The 12,153-nt window shown below is 45.6% G+C and overlaps 1 protein-coding gene across 1 annotated transcript in view; it reads right to left on the bottom strand.

Moving 5' to 3' along the window:
• coro7 (coronin 7) overlaps positions 1–12,153 on the bottom strand; it is a 171,116-nt gene that overhangs the window by 140,546 nt on the left and 18,417 nt on the right. The window contains exon 7 of the mRNA XM_083780156.1: positions 10,273–10,323. Coding sequence (XP_083636282.1) covers positions 10,273–10,323 — 51 coding nt within the window. The remainder of the gene's footprint in view (positions 1–10,272; positions 10,324–12,153) is intronic.

Below are 12,153 nucleotides of genomic sequence, written 5' to 3'. Positions count from 1 at the left end.
AAAAAACATATCAACTACATTTACAAAATTATTAAATGTCAGTATACTTCACTTCTGTAATGCAGCAGAGTTTTTGAGGCAGGTTATTCAAAGAGACAATGATGTAAATAAAAAAAATGTCTTTAAAACATTGGTTTTGGTAACAGAGTGACAGGCGAGGTAGTTACAGTACATCTGCACAGTGTGCACATGTATTAAAACAACGGCGACATAACCTACGAAGAGGAGGTGATCTCATGTCGAGGTACGTATAGTTCATCATGTCAATAAATGCCTTCTTGAACACAAAGCGCACTTGGTTGAGGATGTCAAACTAAATCCTATTTGATGAACGCTTACGTTAGGGTCAGGCGTTTGCACGGGAGAGTCAAAGGTCGCGGGGATTACGTCGGTTACACGGGAGATCAACCCACGTATTTGCAGCTTGACCTCTTCGGCAGAACTAAACACACCAGGGGGGGGGGGGGGCAGGCCTGCCAGGTGTCTTTCCTCCACTATATAAGTCCAGTATACTCCAGCTTTCAGCGAGCAGAAATATGAGTGTTACCACGTCTGTGTTGGACCGGCGATGTGGAGGGGGGGGGGGGGGGGGGGGAAGACAAATACGTGCTAGCATTTCCCAATCAACACAGTCTTCATTCTAACGTACTGCAACTATAATATATGAAGTGTTTACGGACTCCCCCATACACGTTATCTTGCGCTGCAGGGTTGAATAGTGGCTTCTAGAGAGGTGAGAATGCAAGAGAGCAGGAGTAATTCTACTATGACATGTTTACACAGTTAGGGGAGAGGAATAGGCTTCGGGCACACGTTCAGCACACACACAAAAAAAAGTTAGTTTTCAGACAACACCACAACATTCACGGACCAGGGGATGAGGCCTTCTATGCTGTAAGCGACGGCTCCATAAATCAACAGTGCCGGTCCAACAAACGTGGTGTGGCTGGGTGCATTAGAAAATAGATTTTTGATATATGGTACTAAACTAAAGGATGTTTGGTTGCAACTTGCAAGCTAAATTATGCTGCTGCTTGTGTAGCTGGAATGCGGAGCTCATGCCTCTATGTGGAGCTCTGACATATACTTGGAACATGCCGTGGTTCTTTATAGACATTATATTTCACGTTTCACAATGTTGACTCCACAGCCTTGCGGTGTTAGTATTAGACATTCTCCGAGCTCTAAACACATTTTCATTCTGGAGGAAGTATCAAAATCTCATTCTCTGGTTGGAGTTGACGTGAGGGTGTTTGTGAGAAGAATTGGTTGGTGAGAAAGCAGGATTCTGAGCATTTTTGAGGCCGTGTATGGAAATAGAATCTCTCACAATTCTGATGGCGCAAAAAGTAATTTGCAGTAATTACAATGAAACTCGAGTCACGTTTCTAGCATTTCAGCGCGGGTTCAACACGCCAACGGCATCGAGCGCAAACGCCTCATCTCAGAATACCGGGAATGTGTGACATTAGACAGCAGTGTGTGTGCACATGGAAAAGTTAAGGGACACAGATGGGACTCGTCTACATGACTGTGTGGCTGAGGGAAATCTGGTGCGATGTTCTTGCCTTTCCATCGCACCTGCCAGTACTTCCAAAGCCTGATTTATACTTGGTTAGCACTGAAAATAGCCGATTTATAAGCTCACAGAACGCTGCACTATTTTAGTTTGTAAGTGACCAGATGTAATCAGATGTAAGAGTCCACACCATGAAGAAACAACTACTATAAGACCGGAAGTGCAACATACAAAACACAGGACAAGTCTGTGCATTTCTTGTTCTCTCTCTAGGTCGTCCTCCATCATCCCGGTTCTCCATAAACTCAATATATGGGCTATATGGCAGTTAAATATGGCCGTGAAAAAATGTTAAGGTTCCGATATGAAGGAGCACTCAAACGTCTTTGCATTAGCTCTGTATACAGTTAGTTTATAAATATTGTTTCCATTCCAGTTTAGCCCATATTTTCACTCAGCAGGCAGAGATTTACGAATCTATGTAAAGAATTATTCGAGGTAATTGTTTGTTTTGTTTTACAGGATGGCTGACATACAAAACAATGGAGCTGTGACCAGACTGATGCCCAGACTGACCAGACTGATGCCCAGACTGACCAGACTGATGCCCAGACTGACCAGACTGATGCCCAGACTGACCAGACTGATGCCCAGACTGACCAGACTGATGCCCAGACTGACCAGACTGATGCCCAGACTGACCAGACTGCCCGGACGGCACAAGTCGAGCGGGAGCTCAGATGAGTGGAAGACAAATACATCAAAGCTCATCCTTCAGAGCAGTGGTTCCCAAATCTGGGTCCAGGGACCCCCCAGGGGGTTCCAGAGGGAAAATCCCCCAGCAAAATGATAGTTAGGAACCAAATGGACCCTTATGGATCTGTAACTCTGAGAATGTACAAATGGAACCAAACGGACCCCAACGGGTCTGTTTGGTTACATTTGTACACTCTCAGAGTTAAATTAACATAGATTTTACAATATAAATTGGGGGTCCCAGAGATTGAAATGCCATTAAATGGGGGTCCTTGAAATGAAAATGGTTTGAGAATCACTGCTAGAGCCGTAAAAAACCTTCTCTTATGGGGGTCCTTCGGATATATTTTCAAATGGGCGTCGGCGGGCTAATGAGTGTCATTTTGGGGGGTCCTTGACATGAAAAAGTTTGGGAACGCCTGCTTTAGAGGATCCCCTAGGTCCACACATCGCTATAAAGCTGAATAATCCCCTCTGCAGCACCGACAGAGCCTCATTGTACTGCCTGCCAGAGTCCACACACACACACACACACACACACACACACTCACACTCACACTCTAAACTCACCGTGCCCGCTGGTAGTTTATTCTGCCTGTAATGAGAAATATGAGCAACATAATGGATACAAAGAGAGAAACACACACACACACACACACACCTACCACGGAGAACCGTCTGTCTGTTTTTATGGAGGGATATAAAAGGGGCTTCGAGTGGCTAGTCTACAGCCACCTATAGCAGTGAAAACCGCGATGTTTTTCCTTGGCCCTACCCAGCGCGCTCTCTCCTCAAGTCCAAACCCATTCCAGCCCGTGGCCCTCTCTAATTTCACCCAAAGCAGCAGAAGCCTGAGGCGAAGACGAGGAGAACGCTGGCCCCCGCATCCAGAGAACTATTCCCTTTTCCTGTCTCCGTCCTGCGCCAGCGACCGCAGATCCACAGCTCTACAGCCAGCACCGGCCCAAAACTATGAGGGGTATTTTCAGCACTGTAATTTGAAGCACACATGCGCACCCTACACACACACACACACACACACACACACACACACACACACACACACACACACACATGCAAACACACACACACAGAAACCCAGAGCAGGGGACGCAAGTGCCCGCCCAAGGCACGCGCATCACCACACCCACATGACACCTTGTCCACTTTCTATGGGATCTGTACGTGCGGTTGTCCTCGGTCCCTGTGATGTGGGCCTGAGGAGCCTTCAGCTTAACAGATGCTCCATCGTACGACAGCGCCGGCTTACCGAAAATAATGGATTTTCAGCAAGCGATACGGTGGATAAATGAGCACAGGGCAGGGTGGAGGCCCCGGCTGCACAGAGACTCATCTCAGGACAAGAGGCCAGCGCAAAGGGGATGCTACGGCACTGAGGGTTCAAGCCAAGAATAGCCAACAAAGATATTTGGTGTAGGGGAAAAAGAAGCAGACCTGGGTCTGTTCTGTTCATTATTTCTCTAGAGGGTTGGTGGTTTCTTTTCGTTCTTTTGAGATTCTACTTACTTACATTTTTATTAAGTATTTAAATGAAACAATATTGTACAAAACAATATCTGCAGGCACGGCATTGCACACCATTATTTATGAACATGATGGAACGTTAATGGACATACAGTATAGAGGGGGATTAGCAGCATAATCTGGATAACGGTTTTGTGTGAGATAAATGTATGAAATATATCACCGTTGCGTTAACTTTCCTTATATTAACACATGAAGTGGCTTTAAAAGGACAGACAAAAACAAAACAACAAAATATATATCTGAAAGTCTATCTGATCTTTAGTGGTGGGAGATTCCAAGTATGCCACATGGGCAGATACACACACACACGCGCGCACACACACACACACACACACACACACACACACACACACACACACAGCATGCCAACTACTTAAATACACCCGTCTGTAAGCGAGCGAGCGAGCACACACACACACGCATACACACACACCCACACGCATACACACACACAGACACACACACGCACTGATTACAGATGCAGTATACACTGCTTCTCCTGTCCAAGACCTTAATTACCCTGCAGTCTTATTTCCCGTAAATACAGCAGGAGCAGAGTTGTAATTAGGGTCTAAATTTACCCCACCTGGCTGTGGGAGAACCCAGTCTGATCCTGTCCAGAGGGATGAGCCAGCCCCGGGCCACTCTGCACTGGACGACAGCATGCTATCCTGCCTGGCTGCACGCGCAGCACAGCTGGACAAGCATGGTCTGACTGTGCCAGTAGTACAGTCATGTTAACACTGATGGACAGGTGTGATGGACAGGCATAAGTCCAAAAGTCCTACACCAAACCCTAACCTCACAGGGAAGCCATGGCCAAGTCTAAACCGGCAACGCATGTGTCTTAACCGGCAAAGCATGTCGGGAGCCACGGGTGAGTCTTAACCAGCCACGTGTCGGACTGTTAGTACGTCGGACCAACGTACTGTATGCGCCCCGACTTTGTCTGTGGTTAACCCAGAGATTTAACTATATGTGATACACTGTGATTCAATTGATTTGATAAAGTTGGTAGGTGATAGATGGGAAGAAAACAAAGAATGGGAGTAATAACGTAATAACGAAAAACGAATAACGAAAAGTAATTACGAAGACAATTAACAATTAAATATAGTTGACCAGGGGTCCCTCAGGGCTCTGTACTACTAAAAGTAGCCGATCTAAAAGTGTGCAGATCTGCTGTTTTCACTGCATGTTCGCCGCCGGATTGGGACAGTTAGGGTTCATGTGGGTTCATACAGAATATCAAGAGAAATATCCATCATGTTTCAGGGTTTAAGTCAGTTATTTGTGTTGCGGAGGGAGATTCTAATCCTTTCACTTCTCACCTCCTCCAAAAAATAAAAATAAATAAAAAACAGCCCTCCCTCCCTCTAATGGACTCCAGCTTTCGTGAGATAGCCTCCCCAGCAATCATCTCAGAGAAGAGCTGTGGCTTTTTGCTGATGAGGACAACTGACTGGCTCTCATGTGAGAAGCCAAACACAGCTCCCAGTGAGGTTAGAGACCCAAATAGCGCGGACACTTCTCAGCCTTTCTCTGTTTACTTTGCGGCCGTGCCGGCCATTCCCTGCCATCAAGTCAGATCTTGACGCAACCCAGCGAAGAATACGCGAGGCCTAACGAGACCGCGGTGGACACTATTGCTGTGTCCTCACATTAAGCAAAAACAAATCAGTCTGTGGCACAACTGTGTAAATGCACGCTAAACCAACCGTCTCCAAGTGTTGTGTGTCATGTGAAGAAGCGATTGCGAAAGGGGCGAACACATGGCACATGCGTTATAAGCCTGGCTCAATGCGGTACATTTGTTCTAATGATGCACCGAATATTCGGCCGCAGAAGATATTCTGCAGAAAATGGCAAAAAATGCATGTTCGGCCCATTCCATTTCGGCCCGAATAAGCAGAAAATATATCACAGAATAGTGTATGCAATTAATGCATTCAAAAGAGCTGAATAAATGTTTTATGTACCCATAATAGTGATTATTATTTAAGTTAAGTTCTGCCATAACCATTTCTTTTGCCATAAATCAGGTAGTTTTAAGGTACGGCCAAGACAGCAATGGTAGGAAAAAAATATATATAATATGAATCATATTAGGATATTCGGTTTTCGGCCAAGAATTTCCCTTTCGGTGCATCCCAATTCTTTTCCCAAGTGAAAATCTGGTATTTCCGTTGAACCATGCAAAACAATAACTATCATTTTACTACCGTTATAAATATAATGTAATCAAGTATAAATTGATCGTTAGAAATGTGCGTGGCACCACTAGTTACTGCCTTCGTTGGGTTTCCACGTTGTTGGGATCAACCACCTTGTGCTCATTACAGTCTTCTCCAGTAGATGGGAGCTGCAGTGGTTCTCACGTTCTCCCCTTAGAAGGGGAAAGATGGAGAAGACAGCACATGTGAAAGCTGTCAGGGCGAGGCTCTGCCCACTCTGGACTCCACAGAGCCACAGCTGGCGCCTCACAAACCAACGTCCTTTGACATATCAGAGACATGGACTAGGAGGGGGTAAAAAGGAGAGCATGTGGCGTTTTTGCGCCATGTGCACGCATAAGGTAAAAGGAATAATGAAACAGATGCAACGTGTACGTGCACGTGTTCAAGATGGACAGATGAGAGAGAACAAGAACGTAAAATCAAAGTTGGATCTTTACATTCTCAACCCTTCATTGGTTGGAGGTGGTGGAGCCATGTGCAGAAGATCAGTGGACATGCTGCTGACTCCGGCCTCTCAACACCACTCCTCTCCTCTCAACACCACTCCTCTCCTCTCACTTCATCTCCCTTTCCTCTCCCTCTTCTGTTCCTCTCCTCTCCTCTTCCAATGGATTTTAAGAGCAAGGCTATTGTCTAACTCTAAACCTCTGGTAATGAGACAGCGAGGAGGGGGGGGGGGGGGGGGGGGAGCAGCGAGCGTCAGGGGGAGTCAGTGGGCTTGGTGGAATGTCCCAGCAGCACGTCTACACCAACCAGTAACCGCCGGACTCATATTGGCCAGTTTGGTTCAGACATGCAGACTCTACTCAATACTGATTCAATCTAAAGTAATGAGGAGAACCTTTTAACTGTTAACGCACGCAGTGATTTAAATTTAAAGGCAATGCAAGCATATTAGATTGGAATTCACTTGGATTCTTGGTTGATGGGGAGGGGGGGGGGGGCATGTCCTAGAGAGAGAATGTACCGGAAATGTCTTCAGTTCAGTCCGAATGGTGATTCTGGAGAGCTGTCGAGAAGCCACACTTAACCACTCAAACCATTACTGTACATTATATACTGTACTTTGTTGACCGGAATCCCCAGAGGTCTATTAGGTCTGCTGCGTTTTTTTCCCTCAACAACAAATCTCTTTCCTGAAAATAGCCAATCTACAGGCTCAGAACTCAACGCGTCGTGAGCCTAGAAAGATTGGCTATTTTCAGCTACTGTTCGCCCCTGAATAAGGACACTATAGGGTTTATGTGGTTATGTCCTGTCTTGAATCACTCAGGGATTCAGAGGTGCTGAAAACTGGAGCATGTTGCATTGGAGCCGTTTAAGAAAGTTGCTGCAAGGCCACGTGTAAAAAGAGGCTTCGGTCTTCTGACACACCTGAGGTAAACATCCAGGTTCAAACACTTGGACTGGAGCCAGTCGACACGTTTCATGTTTCCAAGGCAAACACTACTGTATTTTGCCACACACAGACGGGCGTACATGTACCGACGTACTGTACATATAAAACCATGTTTCGCCGGCACTGAGCCTAAGGCCGTCAAGGAGAACAATCATGATCATGAGACGTTTTTCCACCGCCATGCCTCTCTTCCCTCGGCTGTCAGGAGCCGCTGACGTCAGACAGAACAACACATACCTCTCTCTCTCTAAAACACTGAGCCTTTCATCAACAGCAAAAAGGTGCGAGAGCTATGCAAACATAGAGACTCGGACGTGTGTGTGCGTACGTGAGCACAGGCAAAGAGACATGTATGCACACATACACGCCGAACACGCACAAGAATGCCTCCCCCCTCCCCACACACACACACACACGCACACACAGCAGCCTTCCAACGTGATGGGTGATGTGTCCTCCAGGTATTTAATCTACAGCCGCGTGCACTGTTGTTGTAGCGCTCCCGGTGTTTACAGATGAGAGAGCCAGGGGCCTATGGGACGGGGCCTACCGCAGCACCCACAGTAATGAAAACGCTTTGGGAGGTCCCGTGGCTGAACAGTGTGAGAATCTTTGTGCCGCATTGGCCCCCCCGTTCCTCAAACACACACACACACACACACACACACACACACACACACTCGAGCTCCTTCCCATAATCCACTTCCTCATTCCCGCCGGGTTGCGATGGAGACCTATTGGCTCACCCCGGGGATGCCTTCCGTCGGTGGGCGGCTTCCCCCAGTCTAAGGCAGCCGAGTGCGAGCGGTTTGGAGAGCTGGGGATCATGGACGTATCTATCGCCGCCAGCGCGTTGTGGGATGGGTACCCGTGGGAAGAGGACAGCAGAGGGAGGGAGGAGGCAAGATGTGTACCGAGTCTCCAATAAATCAAAAGCAGATGAGTCACACACGCTGGGCGAATGTCAACATGTTTGTCACTGGACAGGGGAACTAGTCGCACAACGCGAAATGGAGTCGAGTGTGGAGCCACAGGGAGTCTACGCAGTACAGTTCATTTTAATTTAACCACTTAATCGTCCCTCAGGGCTCTATAATCGGTCCGCTCCTATTTTCTGTCTACAGCAAATATCTTCGGCTGAAAATAGCCGTTCTACAAGGCAAGCAAACATTGCTCGCATATTGCGACATATTGGGACATGTGGTGAGCTTGTAAAAAGCCTGCCTTTTGCCAAATGTTCACCCCATAATAAGGACAGTAGGACACTAGGGTTGACGTGGTTAAATTACATTTGCACACTCTCCGAGTAAAGCCCTTTTCACACAGGGAAAATCAAACACAATTCAACTCATGCGTGAGACGAGCACGAATGTCTGTGTGACAATGGCTGGGAACATAGACCTGGGTGCTCTTGACCCATCTATGCTTAAATATCCACACTACATAATAGCAAAAAGGCTTTCTGCTTCTGATTCAAGGCATCACACGAAGACCTCTGTCAGCAAGTGTTTGCCCTCGGATTAATCTCTCAAGACAGATTCTCTGCTAACAGCAGAATCTGTCAGCGCTACTGCCTTAAAACATGTAGTAATGTTGTTGTTAGTAGGAATAAACACAGAAGCACCCGGGAAGGCTCCCCGCCACCTCTTTTTCCCCCCTCCCCTTTATTTACCCAGGGTAGTAGCTGAGCACAAGTGCTCATTTTCAGCAACGCCCTGCACATAGAAACACACAGACAGACACACACATTAAAACCTGGGAGCTGACCAGTACAACCACAGTCTTATACTGTTGGCCACTGAGCAGCTCCACTGGAGCAATTGGGGGTTCAGTGCCTTGCTCAAGGGCACTTCAGCGGTGTTGGGTGAGTGATGACCAATCACTTCCCGACCCCAGAAATTTCCTGACCGTCCGGGGAATCGAACCGGCAACAAGGTTGCTCCTCTAACCCTTAGGCCACCGCTGCCCTACCGCTATGAACTCCTCCAACACCACACCCCTCCCACTCCCTCAGGTCGGGTGATGCCAACCTCCTTGGCATCCCCAGGACAAAGAAACAAACCTGGGGTGACTTGCTGGCTGCCCCTTCACGAATACAACTCACTCCCAGTTCACATCAAAACTGCCCCCTCCCTCGCTACATTTAAAACCACACTCAAAACCCACCTCATCCCCCCCTTGTTTACCTTTACTGCTATAGTTTTTTACTTTTTAATAAAAGACAATTATATGAAAGTTGTAAAGCAACTTTGAGTACACAGAAAAATGCTATATAAATTGTATGTATGTATGTATGTATGTATTTGGTTAGAATGGGTAGGGTTTAAAAAAAGGCAAGAATTTGCTCTGGTGCACTGGCCTAAAAGTGGGTCCTTAAAAACTGCTAAAACGTCTGAAATGTATGTATGTAGGTATGTATGTGTGTGTGTATTTTAAAAGGGGGGGGGGCCTTTTTGGTAAAAATCCCTGCCCGCAATACCTTCATATATTTAAAATGAGTCCAAAATAGGGTTACCAGTGAAGGGCCAACTGCCTATTCACTGGGGACTATGCAAGGCAGAGGCGTCTGTATGTATGTATGTATGTATGTATGTATGTATGTATGTATGTATGTATGTATGTATGTATGTATGTATGAATGAATGAATGATAAGGACGTTGGACTGAAAAGGGAATTAGCCAAATCCTAGTTCCTTAACACAAAAAAGGAGGTCGTGCCCCCAGAGTAAAAAAACTAAGTTAAATGAGTCAAATTCATCAAAAACAAGTGTTCATTATTTGGTTTGGGCAGTGTGGTGAACGACAGGACTTACCTGAACAGGTGTGAGCTGGGCTCGGGGGTCAAACACGCGCAGCATCTTGTCCTGGATGGAACAGAAAACACCTCATTGCATCATCATAACACAAACATTCATAATTAGAGACAAACCGGTAGGGCGATATGACTTTTATTATTATGATGAATGAACGTTTATTTTATTTTTTTAAATTGTTGTTTGTTATTAGATAAAGTAAAAGATGAGTGTTAATCTTTTTTCATTTGCTGCTTTCTTTCGTTTTAGGGATTTTAGCTGTTTTTGACAGGGGGGCGGGGGCATTTGAGCATGGGGCTAAATATGCATTTTTGAACACAATTTTATGGTGATTTATTTTTTTATGGTTTACTATAGTCCTAATAAACGCCAGGAAATTACATCTGGCCACAGAAGATCACAGGATCTACTGAATGTGAAGGTAGCCTACTGGGGGAAGGCTTATACTGTGTGTGTATAGGCTCAATATGTCAGTTTGTCACATTCAATAGATCCTGTGATCTTTTGTGGCCAGATGTAATTTCCTGGCGTTTATTAGGACTATAGTAAACCATAAAAAAATAAATCACCATAAAATTGTGTTAAAAAATACATATTTAGCCCCATGCTCGAATGCCCCCGCCCCCCTGTCAAAAACTGCTAAAATCCCTAAAACGAAAGAAAGCAGCAAATGAAAGAAAATGAACACTCACCTTTTAGTTTCTCTAATAACAACCTAAAACATGAACCTTGGTTGAAAAAAACTAAAGTTGTCCTTTAAGTGAAAATACAATGAAGTATAGTAAAGTGGTTAATCGGACACAAATCGATTTTGTCGATTAAAAAACACATGTTTATTTATTTAAATCACTAGAGCACGAGTCAGTAACGATGGAAGTTGGAGATCCATGCCCCACCCGGCAATGTAATACCTATTGTACCCGTGTCAGAGTACTCCTTTCACCCATCTGTGTCCCTTTTATGCCCATATATGCCCATATATGGACATATGGACTTAGATTTGAATTGCACGTTTGTATGAAACCTTTTTGTGACCGACTTCACAGCGACCTTGACCCGTTTGTACCAGATGTAATGAATTTCCCTCCTCCAGGAGTTCCTTAGATAATGCATGAGACTGTGAACTTTGACCGCACAAATCTTCACTTCATTTTTACCCTGTATATAAAAACTTGAGTTATGGCCAAACACATGTTTTGTGAGGTCACAGTGACCTTGGCCTTTGACCAGCTGTAACCAGCTCATCCTTCAGAACATGTTTTCCTTCATCCTTTCTTTTGTGATAAGTTCATGTTTTGGGAATTGGGACAACCCAAAAGCAGATGGATACAAATAAATGACAATAACAGATCAGGCTGTTCCCTCAGCAGATGAAGTGCACACTGTGGGGCGACCATGCACTTGCTTGGCTCAGTTAAGCCTGATTTATGCTTAACTATATCTGTCCGTTGACTGTGACCTGTCACTCACTAAAAACAGCTGTTCAACAAGCTCACAACACTTGCAACGTGACGCGCTGTAATCTTTAAGATCTGCTATTTTCCCGCGAGCAACAGCGTATAAATTAAGCATTGGTCTACTTTGATGGATTCCCCGTCCGTGTGACATGTCCATGTTTTACAGTGAATTTTGCCTTTGTGAGGAGCCTGAAAGGGATGTGCCGAAGAGGTCAAAGAGCATGTGAGAGGTCGGGATTTAAAGCTCTCACAGAGGCGAGAGGCTGGAAGAGAAGAGCTGTGACTTGCTTCTCCCAAATACCACCGTATGAAAGCATTTCGCACTGGACCAATGACACAATGTTCACTTCACTGGACCAATGACACAATGTTCACTTTGAGTTGGACCAATGACACAATGTTCACTTTGAGTTGGACCAATGAC

This window comes from Protomyctophum parallelum (assembly GCF_964188405.1).
Source record: "Protomyctophum parallelum genome assembly, chromosome: 13".
Classification (NCBI taxonomy): domain Eukaryota; kingdom Metazoa; phylum Chordata; class Actinopteri; order Myctophiformes; family Myctophidae; genus Protomyctophum; species Protomyctophum parallelum.
Note: the sequence above shows the minus strand (reverse complement) of the source record. Positions and strands in the feature narration are given on the sequence as shown.